Raw genomic sequence first — 14878 nt, 5'->3', positions numbered from 1 at the left:
AAAGAAAAACAGATGCACACATAAAGATAATTAAAGCCACACAACTATTATCATTTGAAATCCAATTTTAAACAGAGAAACGTTCACACTAATATGCACAACTCACAAGAGAGTTCAATGCCAGCCTTACTGGATACAAAGGCAACATGCTAAAATAAATTACATTTTTGTTCTCCAGCAAAAGAAAAAAAAGTTAATTTAGAAGTTATCACTTAGAACAGCTACACAACTATAGGTTGCCAACTAATGAATACATACAATGTGCAAAGGACTAGTCCTAAAGCAAAGTGTTATTGAAGGAAAGAAATGAGATCCTTAGGAGGAAGGAGAGACATGTACACATTGAGTATGATGCAGTGAGTACCACACCCGACACAGAGGCAAAAACACAAGACAGAATCTGATTCTAACAACCATATCCCAAGATGTACTTGGAAGAGGAGTGAAGAGTGAGATACTCACCCTATCAGATACCAAGTAAAGCTTAAGATTGTTAAAGCGAGGTGAAATTGGTCCTGGGGTAAATTAACATAATAAAGGTGAAATATTTAAAAGATGACTCAGAGAAAAAATAAAGACAAAATCTAATATTGAAGATTGACATGCAATGGGATAGACTAGTAAGTAAAGATGCTAGGATAATTCAATATGAGCATCATAAAACAGTTAGATCATGATGTGAAAATCAATTCCAGGTGGATAAAGGACATACATACAAAATCAAGACAGGAGACATTGGGGATAGGACAGAATTACTGAAATACAGCATGAAAAAAAAAAAACCCAAGATGTTAAAAACACGGTTCACTTTTATGGCATTACAACTAAATTGCTATGATGAAAATTAGATAAAGACTTTACAATGGCATTTATCACCCACATACACAATGAGGAGAGGGTTAGTATCCCAAGTATAGAAAGAACATCTACAAACTCTTAATTAACATCAGCCCAAGGGTCAAAGTGTGTAAGGAAGGACCATATATAGGCGGGATGGAGTGATCCAGTAAGACTTAGCATGTGGAAGTCAGAGGGTAACTTGAAGGGGCGAGCTCTCTCCTTCTGCTGTGTGGGCTCCAGGGATTGAAGTTAGCTCATCAGGTTTGGCAGCAAGTACTTTCACCCTCTTTATTTAATATTTTAAATAAATATTTGAGCTCCATATAGCTCAACGTCACTTGAAAAATGGTAAAGGAAAATGATGAGATTTCAGTTATTCCTGTTGACAAACTTAATGTCAGATGAATGGAGTGTTGGTGAGGATTGGAGGAAAAAGAGATAGGGAAAGAACACATAGAGTCCCCATGGCAGAATCTCAATTAGCATAGCCACCATGGAAAGCAGTTTCATGCTTCATTCTTAAAGTTGAGAGACATATAATTGGGCAATCAAGTCACCTAGCACCTGTGGAACATCTACTTAAAGAAACTCTCATACACACAGGGAAAAATTTTAATATTTCAACATCATTTCCAATCCCAAGGGTGTTTGTTTTACTGATTTTTGAGTGTTCAAAATATTTTGTAAAGAAAACAGTCAATGTGGGGGTGATAACGTGAATATTGCAAATTTTATTCTTCAAATAATTTAGTCTGGGAGAAGGATCTAAGATTGCTGTTTGGATTTAATATCAGAGAATATATATATATATATACACCTACATACACATACACACACACACACACACACACACACACACACACACACACATGTTTGAAAGCTAGGAATTGAGTGAGGCAGAAATCAAAGGAAGAGATGGGATAGAGAAAAATTCTGACTTGGGACGGCTTCTCCTCAGATAGAATGGCTGATCTTGGAAGGCAGCTCTGCTCACCACTATACCACCAAAGCCCTACTGAAAGGGCTTTGGAAAGGTGAAATGGAGATGAGGAAGGCCAGGAGGGTACTGAAAAGAAACTCAGAAACTGAGGCCCAAAGGAGATGTGAGACTCTTTGTTCAATGGTGTAGACCAGTCTCAAGGAACTGAGTTTGAGAGAGGAAAGAATGAAGGAAGCAGTGAATTAGTTAAATAGTTGAAAAGCACTGTCATGATATGAAGGCTTAGGAAATCTCATAGGTGTCAGGAAAACCCTTGCACATTCCTGGAGCAAACCATCATGCTAGTATGGTACAACTGGACACAGAACCACCCAAAGGTCCCATTAGGTCCTTAACTCTTAGGAGCCCTTGTTTCTTCTTCTTCCAAACCAGCATGGAAAAGTCAGTGCTGCAAAAATTCTGGAGATGAAAGAAATTCTTGATTTCATCCTGCCCATTCTCCTTTCAAGAGTACTTGATGTTCCCGAAGTGTGCAAGTTAGCCAACGGTCTCCAATACTAGTGTGTCTGGAATTATGTTCCTGTTATTTACCCAAACTAGTGCACATCCTTGGACTACTATTACACCTGCACTAACCCAGGTAGGGATACTGTGCCAGATAACCTAAGTCATTTGAAAGATCAAAATAGGGCTAGAGAGATGGCTCACCAGTTAAGAGCATTGGCTGCTCTTCCAAAGAGGTTCTGGGTTTAATCCCCAGCACCCACATAGTAGCTCATAACCACCTAACTCCAGTTCTAAGGCATCTAGCAACTTCTTCTGGTCTCCATAGGCACCATGCACCCCTGTGGCACACAGCCAACATTACATGTAGGCAAAATGCCCATACACATAAAATAAATAAATATAAAAATTAAGCATCATACCTATAAAATGTCTTATGCTATCATTTGTTGAAATTAAGGACTTCCAAACAGAATAACATATATCAGCCTCTATTGATTAAAAACAACCAAGAAATCTGCTAGGAAAATAAAAGGGTATTTAGTGTTTTGGGAGTATTGGGGTTCAGCTCAGGGCTTGTGTTGTATTTGAAGATGTACTCAGGAGGAGTTGGCTTGCACTATGCTCACAGTGTCTGCAGTGGTCAGGGTTTCTAGCTCTGTGACCTCTGCACTTTTCTGCACGTGTGTGTGTGTGTGTGTGTGTGTGGTTTAGCCCTCCAGGTATGGTGTGGATCTTCCCCTCCCATCTTAGATATTTATAATAGACTGGTCTGCATCTTTTTCACCTTACTGTCATCTGAAAGATGCAGAGTTGATGTACTTTTTGATGTTTCTCTAGAATATGATGCAGATTGAGGATTAGAACTATGGCCTGCACACTATATTTTGTTTACTCTCTCTTTTTATTATGTCCTCCAAGCTAAGAATTGGACATTTTAGACAATCCTTAATGTCCAAAATAAAATAATATCTAGTAGCACACAAAACCTATGTGAAATTCAAGTTTTATTGTTCATGAATCATTTTTATTGGGTACAGTCATGCTGATATGTTTATTTATTGTTTGTGTTTATTTCCGTACTTCAGTGACAGAGTTGAGCAGTTGTGACAGAGACCAGATGACCTTCGAAGCCTGAAGTCTTTACTTTCTGACCCCATAGAGAATGCTTGCTGCTCTGAGCTTGTGGAATATTCTTAGTCCCAAGAGGATGAGAGCTCTGGGACATTTATGCAGTCACCCAGGCTCATCATGGTTGTGCTTGGTGTACTCAAGATCCCAAGTACTTAAAAAAAAGTACTGGCTGGAATATCTAGTGACACATACATATGCACTGTGAGCAAAGTCCCCATTTTTAGATGTGTTCCTCTATTTCTGACAACATTCCTGTCACTTTCTCTGTGATATATTAACACTATGCTTGGATGGAAGCTGTCAGAGGGGAATTTTGTGATGTACATGGAGGCAGAGGTTCTTTTAGCATCTTAAAACTTTCCTTCTAGGGACTCATCTCCACCTCCAGCTACATGCTTTCAGTGTTTTGCAAGACAGATTATCATTTGTGCAGTTAGTGTGTGTCTCGGGGCTTCTCTTGCTGTGAAGAGACACAATGACCACAGCAACTCTTACAAAAGAAAACACTTAATTGTGGTGGCCTACAGTTCAGAGATTTAATCCATTATCATCATTGTAGGAAGCAAGGCAACAAGCAAGCAGACATGGTGCTGGAGAAGGAGGTGAGGGTTCTTACATCGCGATCCCTCAACCAACAGGAAGTTGCTATTAAGATCCTGGGGATAGCTTGAGCATATATGAAACTTCAAAGCCCACCTCCACAGTAACCCTTAACAAGGCCACATCTACTCCAACAAGGCCACACCTCCTAATAGTTCCACTCCTTTTTGGGCCCATTTATTTATTTTTTTTTTTATTTTTCAAACCACCACAGTGTGCTTTGGTAGAAGAGACTGATATCTTGGTATGGCTCGGTCAGTTAGAGCCTGGGATGAAAGGAAAGTGCTTGATTCTGTCTTACACTTGCCTATCAACTTTGACCCCACCTACAACCTATGGTTAAATAAAAAAGCAAAAAAAAAAAAAAAAAAAAAAAAAAAAAACCAAAAAAACAAAACAAAAAACATGACCCAAATCTACTTCCTTTGACCCCAGAAGAAAAATCAGAGGGTTGCAATGATTATTTCAGTACCCATGTTCCTCTTTATGGCATGATGGAGACTTACTAAAACATACTATCCTATAGTAATGCTCAATATCTAAATTGACACACCATTCTCATAGTACTATCCACACAGTATTATGTATTTTAGTTTAAAAGACAGCTTTTAGTTTAGGACCCAGGAGACATTAAGTACTAAGAAGATAGGCAAAATAAAGTCTGTAAATGGCTATAGCTTTGTCATCTTTCTCTCATAAACTGGAGAGCAGCTATTTAATTATTATGATTGTTTTTTGTCTCAGAATTACTTGGCATCATAAAATTAGCAAACAACTGACAGTATAGTTTTAGTATCCTTACAATCTTCTTCCAATGTGGTGGGAACATGTGCAGCCACTGATGTTTCAGAGTGGATGAGGCTGAGTCCATTCCTAGTTCTGACAGTGGAAGAGTGAGGATGTACTAACCAAGAAGACACTTGAGACTGAGAAGGGACTCCTGATATGAGTGAAGAGGATAAGGTTCAAAAGGAACACTGAGGTCAGGATGTCTGCAAAGACTATGGTATGTGGCATCAAGGAATTAGCAACTGCTCACTCATGATTGATCAGTGAAGGGGTAGCAAGCAGAAAGACTATTTCCCTATTCCAAAGGGTTTTGGGTTTTATACTGTACTCAGAGATTCATAAAGGAGTGTGGTTTAGACAGATCCTGCCTCAACTATATTACTAGGGAATTGCCTGGGAGAGAAGGACATAAGTTAATAAGTATCATAATTTGTCATATCAAAAATTGACATCTTGGAACAGTCTCAGAAATAGGTAAAGAGAAAATAGCATTAGTTGGTTATCTCATATACATATACATATACATACATATAAAAGGAAAGTCTGACAGAAGGAGGGACTCATGGATGCAGAGTCTAAGAGTCTAAAATAGAAAAAGGAAAACTAGAAGGTAATCATTTAGGCTTTTTTTTTTTTTTGGCATTGTCTTCATGATCTGATTTTGGTAATGATGTCATAATAACCGAAAGTATGTGGGAGGAAAGACCATAGCCTGTGGCATGAGGTCACTGGCTCTTTGGGACGGACATGTTGGGGGAGGGTGGAACCATTAGCACACACTCCTTGCAAGTTTCCAGCCATCCCAACGTGCAGATAAACTACTATGACAAACTGAGTTATTGGCAGGAGCACCCAAGGCATCTGGTCTGGGAAAAGCTTTCACAACCCAGGCTTTTACTGTGGCAGATTTCTCCCTTATTTCTACAGTCCAACTTTTCTGCCCTTAGATCACAAAGTACAGTTTCTTCCTTCCCCTGTGATAGCATAACCCTGCAGAGCAGAACTGAAGGATTATTGTGAGATGTTTTAGAAACCCCTATGACCGTGGCTAGACAGGCATCCAGTTGCTTTCCAGTCAGAAATTATTCATTTGAAAATGAAAAGTAGAAGATATGTTCTGAACCTCTCTGTTGATGTTATTGAGTTAAAAGGGAAGGCATTAAAAAAAAAAAAACAACGCAACAAACAAAATCCAACCTGCTTTCCCACTTTAACACTCATGGGCAAAGCACAGCCTTTGGGCAACTGCACCCTCAAGGGGAAATCATGTACCCAATGACTCCCAAGCAGGCTAGCTGTATTTTTATTGCACAAGGCTTCATAAATTCATCTGTACTTCAACAGGGTTGTCTTTTAAATGAAAGAAATTAAAGATACTTCATTGAGAAATGAAACTCCATTTGGCTAAAGTTGAACAATGTCAGTGTTTTGGATGTTATTTTAGGAGAAGGTGGCCTGGCTAGATTGACACCAAATGAAATACAGAGTGAAGCTGGCACTTTCCCCCATGTCTCCAAAGCTGTAAGGTGTAAGTAAACTTGGGTTTACTCTCTTAGTTGTTTTAGAAATTAGGTTTTAAGATAGCTTTGGGGTGGGAGGATAATTGATCCCTCTCTCTTTTAATGCAACCACAAAAGTGTGGTGATACCTTAGGTTAAATACTACAATGAGATGTTGGAGACTGTTTAAGAAGGGGAACAGTTGTGATTGGAGGAGAAAAAGCATACACATTGGCAGGAAAACTCTTGGATATAAAACTAGTTTAAGCAGGATCAAGTGGGAAAGAAATAAATGTAGGCTCAGTGTTATGCTAGGAGCCAGAGCAGTAAGGAATCCAGAACACAGATCTTCATTTAGAAACAAGCCTATACAGATGTGTTAGTGTACCATCTGGGTCAGGAGCTGGTGGTTCTTCATGGAATGACTGTCATATACCACAGGAGGCAGTGCTATGTGTGTGTGACATGAAGCAGACAGTGACTCTGAAGCAGTGACATCATCCTGAAATGTAACACTTATGATATGGGAGAAATGATGGAGAAATATCATAACCATAGTCCTTAGACTAAGAGGCATGAAATGGACAGGGGTGGGTCCTGGGGAATGGGCTTTTGGTGTACAGGAAGCTGATATGAGCATTTTGTTTAGGGACACTAATATATTGAATGGTTTCTTGACCCAGGTGAAAAGGTGGTTTACATGTATGTTTCATGTAAGATCTGGGGACACATATTCTCTTTGATTGACATTAATATATATTTATGCAACTGCAAAACCTATTGTCATAGGCAAAATTTGTTAACTACTTTGGGTCATTTGTGTGCTATATTTTTTCATGTGTTTATGTACATCTTTAAATGTACACAATCGGTTTTAGAATGCCTTACATAAATCCCGAATTCCTACATAAATAAGAACAACAAAGTAGCCAAGAACTAAGCTTTCTTCTTCCTCAGTTGTGGGGCACTTGGCAATTCATGTGAACTTCACTGGACACCAAAGACAGTTACCTGGAGAATTTCTTTGTCTGTTGCTGCTTTCACTTTTCTTCATTAAAGTTCTGAATCCTTGCTAAACCACTAACTGGTGATTTGATCTCACCCTGTGATGTCAGTGCATCTTCTCTCCCTCTGTCTTCTCCTAGCATCTAACAACTCTGAAGACATACATATGTTCTACTTTCTCTTTCTCATGGGTATTCTGAGCAAACAGCATCTACTCTCTGAACTTAGAAAAATTTCAGACCTTTAATCTCTTTTCTTCCCTTGATCAGATTTTATCCAACAAAGAGTCTCAGAATTACTGCTTGATCCACAGTGAAAACAGACTCTAAGAAGCAACAGAACTGTCAGCTACAACAGTTTTGGGAAGGCCTTTGGTGACTCATTATATGAATTTTCTATTGCCTATGACCTGACTTTCCTGACCTCGGACCACCTATCTATCTTTAAATGACTCCAGCCTCGTTAGAGGTTTTTGAATGTGGAGACTTTCTTACCAGATGCCAGGAGATCATTGATGAGCACCAGGAACCTCTCATCAGCCACATGGGCATCAGTCATAAGAAACACCGTGCTGAGATTTTTCACCCCAGCTTTCAGACACAGGCTGGCCAGGTCCATCTGCAAGATCATCAATGACAGAGGCTCCTTAGAAGAGATCATCAACTCTCTCTTCAGGAATGGAAGTATGTTCTTGTCTAATTCAGTTGGAAATTGAGCAAGATGACAATGAGAGGTAGGTAGGGAAGCTACTATTGAGCAAGAGGTAGGGAAATATGCCACATTTCATCAGTCCAACGGAGGTTAACAGTTAAGACCACATGATAGGGTCCTTAATTCATACCACCACAGTTGTCCATGTACTGTGTCTGAGCTCCTGCAGAAAGGTAACTGAGCTGGTTCTTTCCAAAGGACCTTACCTTGCTCATCTGTTTTTACTAATGTCATCAAGTAAGGGAATGGCTTGCTCCAGAAGGCAAGCTATCAGAAAAGTCATGTACTAAGGTCTACTTGTATGGGATTGAAAGTATCTCATACCAGCAATGCCTTAGCCTCTTATGACTAGCTCAAGAGACAGACTTAGACCGAAAAAAAAAAATGTTCTGAAGAACACAGGCATAGGTGAAAATTCAAAACCACCTGCAGGAAACCCAATCAAAGCTGAAGATGCATGAAATCTGGGGCTAAGATGCCGAGCCCTGAATTTTACCTACTATAATCAGTCTTGGCTCCTTGTAGTATAACTCCTATAAAGTTTACATTTCATTCTGCTATGCTTTATTTTCTCTAGTGTCCTTCAGACCTGATTTCCTAACAGCCTCATACCTTCTTTTATTATAGAATTTCTGTAGAATTCAAATAATCCCTCAGAGGCAACTGACTTCTCTTTGGATGAATGGTTCTTATCCTACACTTATGATCTAAGACAGCGTTTCTCAACTGTCATTAGAATAATGTAGAGCAGTGGTTCTCAGCCTGTGGCACGGTCCCTTTGGTGGTCAACCCACCCTCCACAGAATGAACTGAAGAGCATTGGAAAGCACAGATATGTACATAGCAATTCATAATACTAGCAAAATTATAGTTATACAGTAGCAATGAAAAATAATTTTATGGTTGGGGTCACCACCACATGAGGAACTATCTTAAAAGTTTGTAGCAGGTTGAGAACCTTTGCCCCAGGTGAGTTCTGATGCCCACGTGGTTCCCCACACAAGCTAAATCTGAACAGCATGGGGAGGGAGGCAGCTATCAGCATTACTGGAAGATTCTCAGAGGTTCTGGTCCATAGCCAAAATTTAGAATAACATCATTCTGTAAATTCCTGTTCCCTATCCCACTAGCTTGTCTTTGGAAACACTGAACAAAGACCACACATGAACCTGGATGCAGCCAGTATTTGCAAACTGGTCTGTGGCTTCAGAGCAAAAGTGAACCTCTACTGCTCTCATCATGACCTGAGAGATGATGAGGGCAGGTGGGTAGGTCTGGCTTAGCACTGGCTAGAGTTCTCCTAGGAATACTAAGGAAAATTCCTGCTAGAAACTATACCGTGACTTTCTACAATGACATGGTTATGGCTGTAGATACAAGAGGCTGCTGGACAAATGACCTTTGAAAGTTGTGCATACTACCCTTCTTCACTGTCCAGAACACAAATCATGGCTTCTATCTGAAACCAGTAAATATGACAGAAGATCCCAGTGGCAGTGGTTATTCCCTCTCTTTTCAAATATGATTTTCTCATAAAACTTGGCCAGACTGTTTGAACCTTTCCCAAGTCTACTTGAGCAGCTAGCAAGCTGTATGCTAAGTTTGATACAAATTGGGCAAGAGCCAAGGTACATTGATGTAAAAGGGCAGATGAGGTCTCACAGAGGCTGGCCCTGGAAAGAACACTGTCCTTAAGCTGAGCCTAATGAGAAAAGAGCCCCTTGTCTCACCAGCCTGGGAACTAAGGAGAAAATGGACAATGAATGGGAGGTTCTGGGTAGGGGATGTAGAGAACCAAAGAAAGATGACAAGGATTGTAGGTGACTGGAGAGAGGCAGGGTCTCTTCCAAAAGTAGCCAAACTTACCTTGAAGTCGGGAATTTGGTAGCCTTTGCGCAGGGTGATCTGGGACACGTCCATGGAGCTGATAAAAGCCGCCAGCCTCGTGAGACTCTGCTTACCACTCCCACCTACACCAACTAGCAGGGCATTCCCTCTAGGGGACTCCAGGATTCGGTTGATATGGCAGCTGAACAGTGAGCAGAAACACGTCACAGAGGCCACTGTCCACAGTGAGAAGTACAAAGGGCATAATGGTTGGAGAGGAAGCTGGAGCCTCTCTTGGAGGCACAACTGTACTCTGGGGAACTTTCATAGCTTGTCCTCTAACTTGATATCATCTTCCTCCCTAAGTGCACTGCAATTGTCATTTTTTTTCCCTAAAGCTAGAGGACCCAGTGAATTAGTGAGAGTCAGGGAAGGCCAGGATGCCTGGTAGGGTGAGGGGTGAGGCTGGAGAGGGACTCAGGGTGAGTTTCTTCTTCTCCCTCACCGAACCCAGCTTTGTTCCAGTTCCCTTTCTTACCTAATTGTGACTTTAGGTAAAAAAGAGACTATAAAGAAAAAGATAAGCATGCTATTAGGAAAATAATCAGAGTAGGCTAGAACTGATGAGGCAAGGCTACAAGTGTCTGAATGTTTTAGGAAGATAGGGAATAAAGTTAAAGTAATTGAAAGAAAGCAGGGAGTTCAGACTTGAGTCTCCATCCTCTGACCCTTCCTAGATGCTCAAGTTCAAGCAATGGGTGTTTGCAGATGCTTAATGGCAGCCTTCAAGGCACTCACTTCCTCGAGTTCTAGATTTTTCCCCTCTAGTATCTTAGCACTTCCAGTACCCATTCTTCTCCTCAGTGATGGGAGAGTATCTCAGGTTATCTTGGGTTTAGTTCCTACTCTCCAAAGGAAGTCATTCCCAACCCAAGAGGCCTTCTTCAAATGACATACTGGTAGCTTCCTCCAGGCTGTCATGCCAAACTTTCATTAATCTCCACCTACAGTGGATCTTATATAAGGAACCCAACGGCTTCTCATTATACAAAATATAGAAAACATAGGAAAGAAAAAACACCACAATTCTATTGTCTAGCAATAAATCCTACTGACATTAATTTTATGGTCTTCTGGACCAGTGTGTCTGGATGTCTGTGAATATATATTTGGTTATTGCATTTGAAATGTCAATGCATTTCTATCCTGTAGCTTTTAAAATTTGAGGGCAGCTTATATATGAGCATAATACTTTGTTTATTTGTTTCCAGTCCTGGTGATAACATCCATGTCCCCTCAATAATAAGCAGCACTCTACCACCAAGCCAATCCCTAAACACGGAATATATTGTCTTGAGACCAGATTTTCATTTAGCGGTAGATTGTGATGACTTCTCTAAGCCATTAAGCAATCTCCCAAACTATGCTTTTGATGGTGGAACAGTATATGGATAGGATATCAATATTGTATTGATAATAAAAACACAGTAACTTGCTTGTCTGAAATATCCTACTATTGGATACTTAGGTGGTCCAATAATGTGTTATAACATTTTGTTTGTATTTTATATTCCTAATCATTTCCTTGGGGGTGAGTTTCCTAGTTGTAAAATTGTTGAGCCAAATAGCAAGGCAATTTTTTAATGGCTCTGGAAATTTAATGAAAAAAGAAAAGCTCCTCAGAAGTGAGGTGCCCATCTGTGCTCTTCTCGAGTGAAACAACTGACCCAATCAATGGTTCTGTCATGCTGGGGGGGCAAGAACACACAGAGCTGTAGTCACTGCATTACAGTGTATGTCAGTGAATTCTGGTATTGGGGATCTTTGGACAAAGAGTATGGGAATTAAAATTTGGGTGCTGTACTTCTGGCTACAAAGCAGAGGCTCTATTTGATACTGGATAATACTACTACACTCCACTCCTGCATCCCTGTTACACCATATTCAAGATAGGTTAAGGATGCCACTGCATATTCAAAATAAACAACAGTGAACAATTAAGTTCTGGGTAACCTCATGGTGGGGATTGTGCTTGGGAGTGGATTTGGAAGATGGGGTTTGACATGTTAACAAAATAAGTGTGTTTGTAAAGGTACATGTATGGCCCAGTCATGATCAGCATCAGAAACTGGGTCCTCATTGCCTCATCTCTCCTGGGAAGTATATGTGCTGCTAGGAAGGAAACCCTTGCATAAGTGTTTGTGTATCAACGACCCTTTCAGCAGCATGCAGTAGGCACAGACCCCCATTTATGTATGTATACATTTGTTGTATATACACACATATATTTGACAATTTTAAAAGCTAAATAGTATAGTCTTAATTTCAATTTGATTTTCTAGGGAGTTGAATACTTATCGTGTATATGAGCCACAATGTTTTTCATTTGTGCATTTTCTATTGATGTTTTCTCAACCAAGGCTCACTTTTAAATTTGTAAGTCCTTTTCATGTGCATTCTGAGTTCCCTTCAATTTTCGCTTTTATCCCTTTTGTTTTCCTTCCAGGCCTTAGACATAGAGAATTATTTAGGACTTAAAATTGTATGTCACTGAATTCTGTGTGGTTAAGACTTGTCTGCCTAAATATTCAGGAGTTATTTATTGGCCTACAGTTACTTCTTTTATTAGTTTCCCTTTTCACTCCACTTATTTAATTGTGGAACGTATACTCTGTCATTATCAGCTAGATTTACCCTTCTCTTGCCTTCTTATTAAACTATCATTTCCACATGCCTAAAGAGTGTAAATGTTCATTTTGTATCCATTACAGAGCAAGCACATTGAAGCTATCCAATACAATTTTATTAAGCTGAAACAAAACCCAGTGTTTGCATGCAATATCACATTGAAGGCACTGTTTGTAACTTTTCATTATATTCTGTGCAGGGGATTGTTTTTTTCTGCATCTGAATTAGTGCCTGACGAAAGGAGACACTGGTGCCAAGTGTCCAGGCCCTATCTTTTCATTCAGGAAAGAGAGAGACCAGACCATATGGATTGCTGGAGGAGAGAGGCAGACTTGGAGGAAGAATTGGGGCACAACAGGGTCCCTGGGCTTCTTGGTACCCAGATCTATTCTTGTAGGCCTGAATTCATCATAGCAAGGGCTGTGTTACTCAATATATAGATGTGAAACACATTGCTAGTGATGAAGTTTCTGAGTTAGAATGGGTTAGTCTGCAGCTGTCAGCATTAGACTCCAGCTGGGGTTTCATTAACAACCTCTGACAAGGGCAAGGGACTCTGAATTTTAATCACAAAATTTAAAAAGAAGATCAATATTCTAGAGGACTCCTGGGCTAGAAAACCAAGACTGTCTATGTTAAGCCCATTACTGAATTTCTGAGAGATTAAAAACAAAAGCTGAAGATGCCCCATAGCACAGCTGGAGGAAACTGGTTCTTTGAACACACACACACACACACACACACACACACACACACACACACACACACACACACACACACTCACTCACCCTGGAGGACTAATAAGACTTTTGGAGCAAAAAAGCAGTATATGTGAAGTTCTGTGTGATTAATAATTACAGTGATTCTAAGAGGATGAAAAGAACATGCTGAAAATATACACAAGGAGGAAAAACAAATAGACAAGGAGAACAGTTGGATGAAGAAAGTGAAGTTAAAGATCTATATAAAGCCTTCAGCAAGGGCAGAGCAGACTCTGTTGGCATGGTTAATCAAGGAGTTACCAAAGGGTCTCTCAGAAAGAGAAGAAGGTACACAATCAGGCCAGGATGCTTCCCAGAAGCTGTGTAGGGGTAAACATTATCTGGTCTACAAGCACATGTTAGATGGTGGATGGATGGGTGGATATTAAACAAAGTACAAAATCATGAGGTATGCAGCATCTGACCAAGGAACACAAGGTATGAACCCAGCTATAGCATTTGACCTCAGCGAGGTCTGGGATGGGTACAGTGATTTGCTCATGTTGCAAGATGAGCTTATTGAGGAGAGAACTAGAGGGGAGAAAATGTGACAGGCTTTTTGGACATGGACTGCCTTTTTGATGGGTTTGGTTGTGATCAGGAGCATAGAAATGGTGGTAGTAGATGAAAAGGAAGATTGGGCCAAGCAATAGCTTATATTTTTTGACAACTGAAAATGTTTGCATGCTGATCCATATGACTCAGAAATTAGCGATGGGATAAAGTGTGAGGAGGGAGGGAATAGGGGATAACTGCAGGAAGGAGGTTATCAAGGAGGTGAAAAGGGATGGGATCCTATGACAGGTGAAGTAACTGGCCTTCAGAAGGAACAGATAAGCTGAACGGCCTTTGTGCTTGGGATGCATGAGATGGGGTTCAGGTAGGCTACATGTGCCCTGGAGGTGAGTGTGAACACTCTCTTCTAGTCACTTTTTTTCTTTATCTCAGCCAAATAAGAGATGCATTCTCTAGCTGTAACTGGAAACAAGACTTTGTTTGAGAAGAAAGGACAATTGTATATTTGTGGTTATCTCAGGAATCCAAAGGGGATAGAGTTACCAGAGTAGAGGGGGAGGATTTCAGGCCACATTAGGGACTACCTGATTTGCCTGGCCACAAATATGAAGAAACACTAGCCATCATGTTTGGGGGATTTTCTTCAACAATTGGAAGAGGGATGGTTTAACTAGAGGTGTATTTGGTACTATAGACACACTGACAGGAGAATTATGGAAGCCTGGGTTGGGATAACCAGCTGTTAATCAAGAAGATGTGGCAGGGAAATGGATATGGGAGTATGATATAGCATCTGGCCTATAAATGGAAGTCTTGATGGAGATGAAGTACAGCTGAGGTTTCCATGGTAAGTAGGAGGGGAAATGGACATGTGAGTCACAGAGAGATTTGTAATTCAGACTCTGAACGTGAGTTCATGACTGATAGCAGGCATGCTGATGTCCTCTTCTAGTCTCTACAGGTACTAGGCACATACGTAGTATATACACACACATACATACATGCATACACACAGGCAACACACTTATACACATAAAACATAAAAAGCAAATACAACTTTAAAA

The 14878-nt window shown here is 40.2% G+C and overlaps 1 protein-coding gene across 1 annotated transcript in view; it reads right to left on the bottom strand.

Annotated features, from left to right (window-relative positions):
* Dnah9 (dynein axonemal heavy chain 9) overlaps positions 1-14878 on the bottom strand; it is a 329177-nt gene that overhangs the window by 134857 nt on the left and 179442 nt on the right. The window contains exons 44-45 of the mRNA XM_051180369.1: positions 9889-10051; positions 7806-7929 (exon numbers count right to left, since the gene is read on the bottom strand). Coding sequence (XP_051036326.1) covers positions 7806-7929; positions 9889-10051 — 287 coding nt within the window. The remainder of the gene's footprint in view (positions 1-7805; positions 7930-9888; positions 10052-14878) is intronic.

Source organism: Phodopus roborovskii, unplaced genomic scaffold (genome assembly GCF_943737965.1).
Source record: "Phodopus roborovskii unplaced genomic scaffold, PHOROB, whole genome shotgun sequence".
In the NCBI taxonomy this organism is placed as follows: domain Eukaryota; kingdom Metazoa; phylum Chordata; class Mammalia; order Rodentia; family Cricetidae; genus Phodopus; species Phodopus roborovskii.
The sequence above is the reverse complement of the archived record's forward strand: the minus strand, read 5'-3'. Positions and strand labels throughout refer to the sequence as shown.